Source organism: Henckelia pumila, chromosome 1, assembly GCF_033568475.1.
Source record: "Henckelia pumila isolate YLH828 chromosome 1, ASM3356847v2, whole genome shotgun sequence".
In the NCBI taxonomy this organism is placed as follows: Eukaryota; Viridiplantae; Streptophyta; class Magnoliopsida; order Lamiales; family Gesneriaceae; genus Henckelia; species Henckelia pumila.
Genome location: NC_133120.1, coordinates 115,401,758 through 115,417,226, shown reverse-complemented (window position 1 = coordinate 115,417,226; position 15,469 = coordinate 115,401,758). Strand labels below are relative to the sequence as shown.

Below are 15,469 nucleotides of genomic sequence, written 5' to 3'. Positions count from 1 at the left end.
CGAACAAATGTAGAAGGTAGTGGTGGAAGAGATGATGAAGAATTTAAATATAACAGAGACCAATACTCTGGATCTTATAAAGATGTTAGAGATATTTTTAGAGAATCAAAAACATCAGGATTTGTGAAACAGATTATCTTAGATTTAGGTTGTTCAACAGCTAAAGAAAGAAAATCAAAGATAGATCATTGGGCAAATGAACTATCAGTACAAATTCAATTAACACCATTAATTAGACAAAAGTGAGAATATTCAAGTTTTAACTCGTGGGATGATAAAAATGACACGGGTAGGAGAAGTAAGAACTTGGGCTGAAAACCTAGTAATTACTAATCTACCACAAGGAATGACAGGACATCGATATTTCGATCTATTTGTTGATGCCTTGTACCAAGAATTTTTAGGAGTTTCTAATAATGATGCTAATTTAGTAGCAAAAAATATAGAAAAAAATAGAGAAATCTTTATTTTGGATAATATAAAATTATGTAATTTATGTTATCTACAACAATTTATATGTGATTATGAAACAAACTATTATCAGTTAATAGATGCTGATAAAAAAAACATTATAAATTAAGTATTTTTAATAAAATACCTAATATACCAATAAATAGTAAAGATGAATTCTTAACTAACATTTATGCAAAAACACTAGGAGGAGCTATTAAATTTATTAAAGATGTTATAACAAAGAAATGTCATGAAGTAACATTAAATAAAAGAATATCCAGATCTTACAAACAAAACAATAAACTTTGTTGTGACAAAATGGAATTCACAGTAAAAAGAATACGGTTGCAAAACAACATGTCATACAAACATTTAAAACGACAAAAATAAAATAAATTTAATAAACCTTATAAATCTTTTAATAGGAAATTTATTCCCTATGAGAAAAAAAAATTTAGAAGGAATTTCTTCAAAAAACCTTATAAAAGAAAATTTTATAAAAAGTTTGATGATAAAAAACCACCTTGCCCAAAAGGTAAAGGAAAGAACTGCACATGTTGGTTGTGCAATGAAGAAGGTCATTATGCAAATGAATGTCCAAAACGAAATGAAAAGAAAAACAAAGTTAAACTTTTAGAAGAATTATACACTCGTGGATTTTATCCAATAGAAACAATTGAATGTTCATCAGAAGATGCAAATATTTATTATCTTGATGAATCAAGTGAGTCAGATTTCGAATCTGATTCCACATTTGATAATAATAATGATTAAATTAAGAACAAGGGCATTTTTGGAACAATTTAAGCAATAGGGAGTTGAAACAACGTTTAAACAACTAGAGAGTAAACACAAAGTTAAGTTTGGCTTTGGGAAGTGATTTGTAAGTTGCCCATTCAATAATGCTATTCCAGACCCCTGCTCAAATATTTCAATATCGATCACAATATTATTTATCTATACAATCTTAACAATCCAATTAAACTGTTGGGTAAAAATAATCATATAAACATACCTAGAATCATCATGTCAAATCTTTAAGAATAAACTATAAACTAAAGTGGACGCGTACCTGAAGCCATAATTCTTAAATCTTTGAGAACGAACGGTTAATCTTCTTGATCCATGCGTTATTCCCTGAGAGCCATTTTGTTTTCTTTCTGGTTCTATTTTAATAATGGGGTTAGAGATAGTAGAACATGATACGCGAGATCTGGAGACCATAACCATGTTATATAGATAATTCTGTTAATTATCTTTGATATTTCTGTTTCAGCACATCACAAACACAAAAATTACACTTTAGTGTCTACACATCAAAAGTTCAAGTCTTATTAGATACACTAACTGAAAATTTTAATTGAATGCTTTAATTAGTTTGAACTGAACTTAATAGACACCACACAAATCACAATACATATTAATTATTCATACATATGTATATATATATATATATAAGCTCATACAACTTTATTGGATCTAACAAAATATACAAATAATTTAAAACTTCAACTTCCCAACATAGTCAACCCTCTCAAACATACAACTCCAAGAGGGGGAATGAATTAAGAAGCAACCTCAAATATATATATATATATATATAATAAATAAAAAAAGAAAGAAAGAAAAGCTATTTTAATTTTCTCGTAGTTAGCTTATAATTATATGAAGAGCAGAGAAAACTCCTCTACACAATTCCAGCAGATTGAATAAAACAACAGCACTTGAAATCGGGACACTCAATGCTATGAGTCCAAGCATGCCTAATGCAAAGCATGGCCTCGTCTCCATCAAATATGATTGCAACAATCTCATAGCATCGCATATGATCATGTCGTAGCTCGGGTAGATATCTTTCTCCCAACCCATCCACCCCGCAGGAGGCTCCTCCTCCTCGTCGTCGTTGTCTTCGTCGTCCCTCTCGACCTCGCGGATTCTCTTGCGGAGGACGATCATGTTCTCGTCCACGATATTCCTCCCGCCGAAGTTCTGATCGTGGACTTCTCTCCTTCTCGCGAATGTAGTCGTCGTGATGACATTAGTATGTCTCCTTAGTCGATAATTCGTTCTCGGGATCGGTTCGAACCGGCGGATCGGTGAGGCCACGAATAGGGCGGAAGTTGATGCCATTTTGTCGTGAAGAATTACGTGTGATAATGTTGGGAAATTTTAGATTGGAAGTGATCAGGAATTGATGTATGTGATGATAAGAATATGATATATGTTGTGTATTTATAGCAAATATTGTGATGGGGCCTAATTAATTGACTTGGGCAATAATAATAATAAGATACGTAAATGAGACCGTGTTTTATTCCGACAGCGGAGCCGCCCGCGTAACGGCTTTAAAGCTCCCTTAAATTTACTCGTTCCATATAAGCAAGTGGCCACGTGTCACACCACCTTTTCTTCCAATCGAATTTCCGTGGAAGTACATTTCAAATATAGTTTATTTGTATCTCACGAATTATTATTCATATTTATAATAAAAAATAATAATTTTTTATGAGTAATTCATATAGAAAATCTATCTCACAAAATTGATCTTTGAGATCGTCTCACGTAAATTTAAGTGCGAAAAAAAAATCATGAGCATTATGTATGCAACTCGAATTAAATTTCTATATGCATATTAATTAAATATTAAAATTGTTTAAAAACTAAGATACATCGAACTGTGTTAACATTTAGTATAAAAAAGAAATACGGTGGAACATTTAAATGTGGAGATTTATCAATACATGTAAAGATTATTATTTTTTAAGTGGACTCAACACATATTGATAAATTTTCATCATTAAATGCATTATCAATAAAGATAAAGTGAATTTTTTTTCCAAGTTGATGCCAAAGCAGATAAATAGACAGATTGATTAATTAATAATGACGAAATTTGAAGAAGTCACATATAAATTATACTAGCTATTTTTTGCACGCATTGTGTGCTAAATAGTCCATTTTATAATAAAATTATATTTCAATTAAAATTGTCAAATAAAATTATTGTATTATATATTAAATATAAAAATTGGTGAGAAAATAAAAAAATAGTTAAATGAAAAAAAAAAATAAAAAAAGAAATCATAATTGAGGGAAAAAAATGAGATAGTGAAAGAAAGCGGTTGTGTTTTTTTTTTTAATTTATGTATTATTTTAATGGACACACCAGGAGACCATTAAAAAGTTCTTACATAATATATATATATATAGAAATAGATAATTAAACAAAGTATTTGTCAGGACTCAGGAGCCCCGCGTTCCCTTCCCTCCCACGCTCAGTCCTCCATAATTAATTATTGGTGCTATTTTCAGTTTACTCTTAATCATATTATTACAAACGTTTTTTTTTTTTTCAATTCACATTCTCCGTATTTAATAAATTTAACATTTATCTATAATTTCTATAATCAACAAGATATAGAATTATTTGAGAACACGGTAGGATTATTTCAACATTCCAATCGAACCTGCACATACTTTTCGAAAATACATAAGAGAGAAATCATATTTAATCATATACAATCTAATTTTCATATTCAGTAGTATTTTGTCAAATATAAATACTCCATTTTTTTTTTCCATACGTCTCAAATATGTTATCTTGTTACCAATTGATTCTCATCGTTAAATACATTAACACTATTTCCAAAAATTTTATTCAGTAAAATGAGTGGACATAGATTCAAACTCAACAATCAAACAAACAACAGGGAAAACACTCATGTAACCATTGTTATTTTCAAAAAAACGAGAACAAAAGGGACACGCCTAAAAAAAACAAAAACAAAAAAAAAAAGACGTAAAGCTCGAGGATTCAAACTCAATTTGTGGACAAATTATACACAAGAAACCACTAGCAGACAAAAATGGAGGATGGGATAGTTGGGGACTTGGAGAGTCGAACAATTGAGGTTATTAGAGGAATTTTTCCGATTCATTGCATCTTGCCTCACTTTAAATATTCGATTCTAAGATAATTTCAATGAGTTGATATTTCGTGAGATAATGTTATGAATCTTTATTCGTTAAACGAATTAAACTAATCATATTTACGATAAAGAGACACTTTTGGCTAAAAAGTAATACAATTTCATAGATGACTCAACTAAAAAATCCATCTTATAAAATTTACACGTGAGGCTATCTCACAAAATTTTTTTATGCTTTTGAATTCGTACTCGTGTTAAACAAATACATGCATTTGAAATTAAAGTAATCCAGCTTCGTCTAGATAGAAATAACCAACCATTTGCATTTTTTAAACATGCTGCACTAGAGAGTGGCTACAAGAAAAATACCGACGGCGTGTCTTTGTGTTTAATTTGAAGTTAACAAGGGGAGTAACGTTTCACTAATCTTTCGCAATTATATGCAAGAAAGTGAGATTCACTGAGGCCAAACGACGCATAACCTGATCCGCCTAACGCCAGAATTTCTAAAACAATCAGAAGTAATTCGGAGTAAGGCGTATAAGTGGTGTGTGTGTCTGTGAAGTAAATAATAGCTCAAACAGCTCCAGTAACAGGTTTTCTGGAAAACAAAAGCGAAAAAAAACTATGCAATTTACTAGGGTTCTAATACTTGAAGTTCATGGCAAGCCATCCAAGATGGAAAAATTTACAGAGTACAAAATCAACAGTGCCATCATTTTCAAGTTCTCTAATTATTGTTCATTAGCTCTGTGAAATGGAAGATACCTCCTCTATTGCACAGGCATCTCCTTCGGGTTGGAACCTGTATGAGATCAATAATAGCAAGTGGCACGTCTCGTATTAAGATCATCATCTTCCCAAGTAATTACCAACCTTCTAGCTCAAACATATTAAGTGCTTCAGAGGGAAGGGATTCAAGTGGCTGGTTCCATTTACCTTGGTCAAAAACGGGAGATTCAGGTGGCTGGAATGAGTCCTCGGAGTCACTTTCTGGATGCTTCAGTTTTGTTGGTGGTTGTATTTGATTGAGAGGTGGAGCCTCGAGTCGCTGGTACTTCGGCTTGTTTTTCTCCAGGAGAAGGTAAGTTGTGTAGTACCAAAATAAAAGGATTCTACTTTGAGCTATCACTGTGTCTTTGATCCGACTGCCTCCAAAGGAGAGCCGTTCAAGCGCCTGCAAACACAACAGTGGAAATACCAATATTGACTAAAATAGGAAGATATATTGATAGAGATAACAGTACAGAAATTTTAGAAGAAATGTGTGATGGTTATTCAATTGCTGGGCATTGGAAACACCAGAAGGTATATCTTATCTGGTTTTACATGAGCTGATGGCAGATAGGATTTATCAAGATATCATATTCGACATGAACTACAAATAAAAAAAATGGAAGCTACAAGCTGGAACATTCCTTTCATCAAGTGGTTTAAATTTTGAGTTTTGGGTTACATTATATGGGTTTGAGGGCGGCGATTCTCATATCCAGTGGGTTGTAGGCTTGAGGCGCGACGGACAACATAAACGCACTTGACCATGGTCTGATAGTTGTCCAACCACAGCGTGGTTGTAAAAGCTTGAATATAAGAATGATATTGACCAACAGTGATAGACTACTAAAAGGATAAGCAAACAAATGAATGTGAAGCACCACAGGGAAATCAGGTACTCAGCACTCTTTTGTTAAAAGTACCAATGAAAGTGCCGCCTCAAGAATGAGACACTGGTTCAAATGGAAATATAGATGGACAATCATATACAAACAGTATAGATAGTAATCAAAGATGGTGGAAATTAAGTTCTAAGAGATTTATATCTAGCATTGTTCACAGAATTAAGCCAAGACTAAAATTTTCGTAATCTCAACTCACTTGTTCACCAGACTGAACGTCAAACGAGTGCTGATGATCAAACTGAAGACCACTAAATTCATTGATGCAAAGCCCTTGGAATGCCCTGGATGTGTAAACAAGCACAACCACCATTGGGTTTAGTTTGGGGAACCTCCCCCATAAGCTAAACATAAAATGAAAAATTAAATAACAAATTTAGGTACCATCTGATGAGAGAAACACGGGGAATCCATCGAAAGATGATTGGTGTATTTTCTGCATTGACATAATAACCTCCAAATACAATGAAAAGTGTCATGGCTGATGGTCCTAATGCCAAAGCAGCTTCAGTGGTTGGAACCATTGCACCAACAGTTAGCCCCATGGCAGATGCAGCAAAAGACTCAATGGTAACCACACCACAGAACTTCCCAAATCTAGAAAAAAATACCTCTTAGGTTCATAAGAAATCCTAATTTCCTTATCCGATGAATTAAGCCCATAATCATGCCCATAAGATATAACTGAATTATCAAGTAAAATCCTCTCTTTTCAAAAAATGTTATGCTCAAAAGATACCATAACCCAGCTTAAGTTGAGGCAAAAATACATCTAATGCACTACAATATTGTTTCTGTTCTAGCAAAACTGACATCTTTGACCAGTGCCTACACAAGGATTGCACATAGAACAAGTAAATGATCAACCTTTCTGCAGTGAACTCCCATTCTAGTATAATGAAGATAAAAGGTAACAGGACAACAACACAATTCAACCTGTTCAGCATCGTCATGAGGAAGATTAATAATAGCCAATTACTTTCATATCTCAGCTGATAAAATCATGATACATACGGTGATGCACTTGCTTGATTACCTACAATATACTAGGCAATGCACTCATGAATAAATCCCCACGAAACTAGATGACAGATAAAATTTGGCTCTTCTTACTTAAAATTTTAACAATATAATGGAGCTTTTTTTATGCTGAATGTCAACTACATAAACAAATAAAACTGCAATCTCATTGTTCATCTCCTTGGATGATCAACAAACCAAGCGGATATATCAGGTGAGCGAACACATTGAATTTCAAACGGATTGTACTTTGTTTCTTCCGATCAATAAAATCGGGTTACAAAGCTTTGAGACGTGTTGGATCTTTACTAGCATATTACTAATATGCTCACGAATTTTAATCATTCATTCCCTAAATTTTTGAGGTCATCTTATATTAGGAGACAAACATAATATTAAATAGACTTGATGCCTCAAATTTATTGCCGAACAAACACACTACTTTGAAAAATACCAAAAACCCACCTTGACATTGCAGGATGAAGGAGAGTCATGGGGTACAAAATGGTACCAAAAAGCAAGGGAAATGCAGCTCCAACAGGAACCTCAGCCAACAACTTTGAGAGTAAATATGGACCGAGTGAATAGGACCCTTTGGCTCTCTCTCTGTCAACTATTGCACGTTCCTTAGGAAAGACACCCACAGTCTTTGTTAGTGCAGCCATTGCAGTGTTTATAGCAGCAACCTGCACAGGACAGTTACAGAGAAAAGGCTAAACATGAGAGACACGTCAAACAAATCAAGCATTCTTTATCATGGCATATTTGTATAAACTTGTATTTTAGCAATCTATACAAGAAAACAACACAGCAATGCAAGTACAATCAGAATGGTAAAGAAGAGAGTTGCGAAAAAAAATAATGGTAAAGAAGAGATTTAGCAAGAGTGTACAAATAGCAAGATTTAAGAAAGCATAGTTAATATTTTATGAAAGATATATGCTCGAGCATAACCATAAGTCCTCAATTCCAGCGAAAAGTCGAGTCCTCATAAAATGGACTGCCTGAATATTACATATGTCCCTCACACTAATTCTGGAAAGAGTGAGAGAGAAAATGTGAAGTTGTGAACGATATCAAAACCATGATAAAGATGTCAAAAACAGATTTCTGACATACTTCCAGAATCTATTAGCGGGTTTACACTGCAGTTAGAATTCAGTAAAATGAAATAAAAGACAAAGGTAATATTAATAGGTAGACTTGTCACTCTAATGGTGATGAAAATGAATCCAAATAAAACGTTAACCTTTGCAACATTTCAAAAAGAAAGACAACACTGTATCTCCAACAAGTCAAAGTAGCCGCATACCTGGAGCAATCCCATTCTATCTTGTATTGATGTCTGTGATCTTCCCATCCTCCAGAAGACAGAGCCAAATATAAGAGCAGAAGCAATGGACATCCTTGCACGAATTTTGTTTGTCGGGCCATCACGACAAGCCTGTTTGTCCGTTGACGGTCATAAATCGTTTGGGCAAAGAGAAAAATCATCTCAAGTACATTGCAAGTCATGGAATATGCTAAATCATCTACTGAGAATAAATCGTAAGGCTCAGAAGATGACAAGATGTGCATCTTCGATAATTTCTAAATAATGTATTTGCTTTAAGCCATCAGGAGCAGGCAGGCAAGGGAAATTTGAAGACCGTAACTCACCAACCATCTCATTCAAGAAAGACATTATTGGGAAAAACCAACTTCATGCACAAGCTGCGTGGAGTGTGCTGTGTGTAACAAAGAAATGGAGTGGAGCATATAGGTTCATTGATTGCAGCACCCAGTTTCTTGAAGAAATGAATTTTTAACTTCATTGAAAAGTAATCTCTTTACCCCATGGCCAATCAGTTGGACAAAACATACCATTGTTTTGGCAACAATTTTTTTTTCACAAATGCAGTGTGTAAAATACATGATTATTTTTTTAATTTCATGAAACGAACGCCATCTTCTGGCAATCCTAGCTATTCTTAACATGATATTGGGAAATATCATTGTTATATAAATTGCAATTTTAAGCAACAAGGCAATGCGTATACCTGCAGCCATGCCCGTTTAAGAAGTAACCGGAATTGCCTCCACCAATCACCTTTACTTTTGGCAACAATTTTTTTTCTCAACTTTATGTTCTTAGGATCTGGCCGGGTAAGAGGAGTTGCGTAGACAGTTGATGATGTCAGTTCCGCAAATGACTCGACTAGACCATCTATTCTTTTCTGAGAAGCATACACACTCTCAGCAGAGCTATAGTCCACTGAAATTAGATCAGCCAAAAATTCCGCTGGGTTCACATGATCCGGACATGTATACCTGAAATTTATTTACCAATTCATAGAGCATTAAATTAGTAACATGCAGTATCACCTAAATCATATAGTAAATAGCATACTTGACAACATGAAGATCGTCCATAAACCACCCTCATGTTGACAAAAAGTTGAGTTCAAACAAATGACAGTGTATTGGTATTCTTAAAATGACGTCAATATTTTTTCTTTGGAAATTATTGTACAGGAGCTTCAGTTGTCGACATCTTGCAATAGGCGTATTGTGTAATAATTGTAATTTATCATCTTTATTTCAGATTTAATGAATCAAGCTAAACGCTCTATTTTGTCAATTATTATTTCATATTCAATTCAAGCATTTTAATAATCAAACAAATTTTTTATAACAATTCATCCAAGTAATCGGGACTCTATACGAAGTATGACCATACCCAATTACTTAGAGCAAACCAAGTAAAGGTTTTTTAAGGACTAGTTAAGCAAATATAGGATATATGAATTATAAAAAAAAATTACTTAGATTTTGAACTCAGTCTACATATCATGCGTAGATGTCATATGATGCTATTGATTTAATTTAGGATTTTTTTAATTTATCATTTTTTTTGGACTGAAAGATTCATATTTCTCATTAATTAATAAAATAATGTCAGATCACAAATTTTCCAACCAAACTGAAATATTCGCATTCTCCCAAACAATCGGGGAAGGGGAGAGGCAACAAAGTTTGCTGTTCACCTAACATGAATTCATCCATATGTTTAAAGATCCAATAACACTGTTCATTTCAGTTAGCAATGTAATATATATTCTTAAATATGTTAAGCATATTATTTCCATGGATTTTTCCATCTATTTTGATTTTTTTTAAAATTAAATAAAAGGGTATGGAACTTTTATTGATACTGGTACTCTGGTGCATACGTGCTTGTATAATACATTTTTTTGTAACGAACACAAAAAGAAAAAAAAAGGTAAAATTAAAAAAATAAAATTCTAGAGGATGCTTTTGTCCATGCATGAAAAATATGACAAGATCCTAAAAAAATCAATCACTTTCCAGTTTCCAAAACATGAAGACGCATATAAAGAGATTTCTCAGAGATTCAGACATAACATTTATCATATGGTAAGAAATCATTCTGTCTTCTCTTGTCATCTTGTACTAGACCCAAATAAATGCTTAAATCAACAATTTATTGGTTCTAAAGTAAGGATGAATTTAATACATGAGCAACAAGCATCAGTTTCATCGGCAACTTTCGATGATAATAGACATAAATTAAACTGCAAACATTCTTCCATGTTCAGTTAGAAAAATAAATTGAGAATCCCACAGGAGTTTGTCTTCGCATGATTCATATAATTTAAGCAAATCCTACATTATGAATCCAATAGGTCATCTTAAAAGTTCGCATACAAATTTAATATGACAGGAAATCCAAATAGAAAGAGATTCAAAAGTTTGCATAAAAATTTATCAAAAGAGAGTCAGGCTGGATCAACACATAAAGATAGGCAGCCCAATGCCTAGCATGTAGAAACTGACAATTTCAAAGTCAAAACACATGGAAGGTATCGAATAGCATACCCAAATTTTGAGAAATAGCTGAGTGATTCATCGTGTGCAGGACCAGCATAAACAAGTGAACCTTCAGTTAGTAACACAATGTCGTCAAATTTTGCATATACCGAACCTCTAGGCTGGTGAATGGAGCAAATGACTGTATGCCCATCCTGAGCAAGTTTTCGGAGCGTCTCCATAACTTTCTCAGCCTGGAAGGCATCAAGTCCTGAAAGTGACATTTCAAGCAGTAACACTGAAACGGAATTATTCTCTATACCTTACCAATGTTTACTGTAAAATAAATAAAAGATAAATGAAAAGGCTGGGCAAGAAAGGAGGAAACAGTCAAACCGATGCAACATGGTGGAAAAGTTACAAGTCGAATATCTCATCCAGATGTTTAAATTCATGAAGTTCTATTTTAATGTCCATCCTTTAAGTTTTTTTGCATATTTTGTATTTCTCGAACATGTGCATATTTTTGCATATTTTGTATTTCTCGAACATGTGCATATTTTCTTGATTCGAAAAGTATTTCGAGTTTATATTCATGTTTGGACGTTGCCCAGTATTCTGTTAGCAGCCTGTTTCCTATGCGTTCCTCCAGCCACAAAAAGACAATCTATTTTACTATAATCTGTTTACATGGTACATATTCAAGGATTCTAAATAATTCTTGTAGCAGAAAGCCCTTTTGGTCGACAGTCGACCCACGTCTACAGTTGAACAATTAGTATCGTCTATCTGAAGTATTTTCCAGCCATTGATATTTCCATAAGCGAAGTTAATTTATTTAATTTTGAAAGAAAGCACTTTGGTTGCTTTGGTACTAGAACCTAAACTAATGAGTCGGTCACATGGACGACCAGGGTATGAAGAATAAGATGATTTCATCGGAATAGTTATTATCAGCACCGAGCTATTTTTTGTTGGGTGAAAAGGATCAATACAGCAAAAACCAACTCAAGCAACATTCTATTGCTTTGCTAAGCAACACTGTGTTGCTTTGCTATTTGCTAAGCAGCGTTGATAAAAGGTAGCAGGGCCGAAAGATGCTTCATACTCCTGCCTTTCAGTCAACACTCATTTATCAACATTACTGTCTTGGTCACCGAGTGGTACCACTTGATTCTTTCGTCATAACTACCGAAGACAACACTACACCGCTATTGTCAATTTTAGATATGGCACAAAAAGGAAAATATAAGAAAGGTAAAACTATGCTCTCAGATCTTTTCCTCAATCTCCAGCTGGAACCTGGAATACTTCAAGCTGAAACATTAAGAGCAATACCTAATGTACCGGGTCTCCTAAAAGTTCATATGATGCAGAGCCCTCGGGAAATAAGGACAACTCGATACATAGCAAATCCTTCACTCTGCTATCCGATAAGCATTTATTTTGCCTACTTTTCCCTCTCCTGAACCGTTGGCATCACTCTAATTTTTAAGTTACTAATCCACATTCTGGGTACCACACAGCAAAAATAAATATTCTTCTTGTGCAAGAGAAAATAATTAAAGGCTTGATAGAGAATTAGCCATCTTCTGTATATATCAAAGAGAATTAGGAAAAATAGTTACCCAACAGAATCCTAAGTTATCAAGAAATTTTGAAAGCGGATATGATCGTGCCTGTAGTTGGTTCATCAGCAAAAATGACAGACGGACTAGCGATTAGCTCACATGCCAGTGACAATCTTTTCTTCTCACCACCACTAATTCCACGCACTTTTGCATCCCCAACACGTGAATCAGCACAATTGACCTTTTTAGAAACAGCGCAAAATGCACCACAGGGAATTGAAATCAGATTTTACATACATCTGTAGTTTTATGGTGAACTGAATTAAAAAAATTGAACTTATGTATCTAATCATGGCCATAATATGCAACGTTATAAACATAAAACTAAGCAAGCATTTATGTATGTAAACATTTATCACTGTAAACGACAAGATTAATCAGCAAGTGTATTGAAAAGTCGCAGGCCAGATCAATAAACTGAAGAAAACAATAGAGCAGGTTCGTCCATAAACTGTGGTCCTGTCAAGTCTCTTAATTTCCTAAATTTAAACTCAACTATCCCACATTTAAATTTTTAACATAAATAAGTTAGTCTTACCAGGCCAAGTTTGAACAGGAGGTCATCTACATATTCATCTCTCTCTTGTACTGAAGATATATCCTGCAGCTGGAGTTCAGCAGCAAGAGAGAGTGTTTCTCGAACAGTCAACTGAGAGAAAAAAAGATCCTCCTGCCTAACAAAGGCTAACCTGCAAGATCACAAAATCAATCAAGTAACTAACTGAAATCATTTTATACGTGAAGAACCAAAGATTCTGGTAGGGTTAACTGTACTTGTATGCTTTATTGGAAAATGGTCGTCCATTAACTTCCAAAAGTCCAGACAGGTGTAATCTGGGTGATGCAACTATCTGACCTGCCAAAACATTGAGCAAAGTAGTCTTCCCAGATCCAGATGGACCCATTATAGCGAGCAACCTACCAGGTTTTGCCTCTCCACTAACATTTTTTAGCAAAAATCTCACCTAAAAGATAATGGCAGATCTTTCAGTAGAATCCTGGAAAGAGTCACTCGCATTGATGGTAAGAATAGAACTAACTTAAATAACAAAAAAAAAAATCTAGCTAAACAGGCATTTATATAGCCGCATTCTTCCAAATGCAAATGTTGATGGAGAATACTTGGATAAATTGCATTTACAATCTTATGGTATACTCCTGTAACTATTTGAGAAAATTTGATCCCAAGTGCTGGCATTTAGCTCAACCATTGACTACATATTTTATCAACCAATAGTTAGTAACGCTATGTGTCACTAAAGCACCAAATAATCAACTTAGAGAATGCATGTCTAAACTTCTAAGTTGTTTAAAGCATCTTATAAGATGTTATGTAACTTATCTATTAGGGAAAATTGCATAATATTACTCCTGTGAAATACCGAGTTTGCAGATAACTCCTTGTCAAAGTTTTTTGAGCTAATAACTCTTGTGATTCCAGATCTATCCCACAAGCACCCTAACACAGAATTTGGTCAAATAAAAAATGAAAATGACAAAATTGCCTCTACTTAAATAAATAATTATTTAATTGAATAAAATAATCAATTTTTAACTAAATAACCATGAAAATTATATATAATTATTATATCTTAATATTAATTATACGAGAAATATATTTTAATTGTAAATTGATTTATTACATTAAATTAAGTGATTAGTTTAATTTTTTTTAAATAAAATTTTATGTTTAAAATAATTAAAGTAATTGTATAAATAAACTTAATTGGAAACATAAGTTAATGCATTGATGTTTTAATAAAAATCTTTAATAAGGGTTGACAAAAGAGTTCATAATTGTTATTTAAGGGTAGAATTTAGATATTTTTTATCCAAGAACTTGGATATTCACAACTAATAGTGCTTGTAGTACAAATCTTAATCGGGGGAGTGTTTGTGCTACAGAGCAAGCAATCCGGGATTTCAATTGGGTCATATATGCAATTTCCCCTCTCTATTAATAGGGTGGTAAAAACTTTTTAAAAAAGATAGTGTGATATCAAATAAGTTACTAAGATTATTTTCACAAAAACAAAAAACTAATAAAATTAAAGTACTAAGATAGATGAGCTTTGTTCAAAACAACCTTAATACTTAAAATACCTCAAATAATTCATCTAAACGCCTATAATTTACCAAAACCTGTTATGAAGTTTTAGAAGGTTATAAAATAACTATCCATCGTATAATAGCAAAATAATAAACCACAAACACGACGAGTTCCGTACTTTAACCAGAATAATCGCGATATTCAAAGGTGCATCACGCAGCAGCTGATTTACTTGGCATAAAGTGCATCAACTCACCGATTTAGAGGATTTATCAGAGAGAGAGCAGTTGATGTGGCTCCACTTGATAGTGACCGGCTCAACTTTCCCTCTCGCCGGGGCTTCTCCTTCCTTCTCTTCATCCGCCTCCTCCGGCTCCAGGAGCTCTGGTCCCGGGGAGGAAACCAGGCGGAGTAGCAGCGCCGCCGCGACCGCTGCCAGGATCTGGCCTAGTCCGCCGCGACCGCCTTTCCCGCCAATTCTGAGCATTTTTTTCCTCCTGTGCTTTTTCTTATAATATCCTATCTTCGCCTCTTCGGTTCATTTCACTCCCCAACTGACCAAATGTGATAGATAGGACTCGCATTTGTAGACATCGTTCCAACTCGTACGACGCCGTTTGTCGATATGGAAAACGACGTAGTTTTCTTAACAATGTGGAAAATTTTGATTGTTTTTTTTTTCCCCATAAAATCGTCTCTGTCTGAGTGCCACGTGTCCCACAAGTAAGATAAGATGGTAACTGGGATGAATATATTAGCTATAAAAGCACAGTGAGCAATGCATAATATTTATATAAAAATTAATGTATTTTGAATAAATAAATAACATGATTTAATAAATGTTTGTAATTATATTATTTATTAAATAGTTTGTATTATTTTAATAATTATTTAAATAAT

At 33.8% G+C, this 15,469-nt stretch overlaps 2 protein-coding genes across 3 annotated transcripts; both read right to left on the bottom strand.

Moving 5' to 3' along the window:
* Positions 1 to 2,073: 2,073 nt before the first annotated feature.
* Positions 2,074 to 2,669, bottom strand: LOC140875724 (uncharacterized). The gene has a single exon (XM_073279496.1). It carries the CDS (start codon positions 2,581 to 2,583, stop codon positions 2,104 to 2,106), a length of 480 nt encoding a protein of 159 aa, XP_073135597.1. The 5' UTR covers positions 2,584 to 2,669; the 3' UTR covers positions 2,074 to 2,103.
* Positions 2,670 to 4,998: 2,329 nt separating this feature from the next.
* Positions 4,999 to 15,131, bottom strand: LOC140882656 (ABC transporter G family member 7). Of its 2 annotated transcripts, XM_073288797.1 has the most exons (12): positions 14,826 to 15,131; positions 13,294 to 13,484; positions 13,058 to 13,208; positions 12,568 to 12,700; positions 10,958 to 11,159; positions 9,118 to 9,388; positions 8,391 to 8,522; positions 7,544 to 7,764; positions 6,443 to 6,655; positions 6,258 to 6,342; positions 5,322 to 5,559; positions 4,999 to 5,187 (listed from the first exon to the last, which is right to left on the bottom strand). In XM_073288797.1, exons 1-12 carry the CDS (start codon positions 15,054 to 15,056, stop codon positions 5,156 to 5,158), a joined length of 2,100 nt encoding a protein of 699 aa, XP_073144898.1. In that variant the 5' UTR covers positions 15,057 to 15,131; the 3' UTR covers positions 4,999 to 5,155. The 2 variants fall into 2 exon arrangements, with proteins under 2 accessions (XP_073144898.1, XP_073144889.1); XM_073288788.1 differs by having other exon boundaries at positions 4,999 to 5,559.
* Between the last annotated feature and the right edge of the window lie 338 nt (positions 15,132 to 15,469).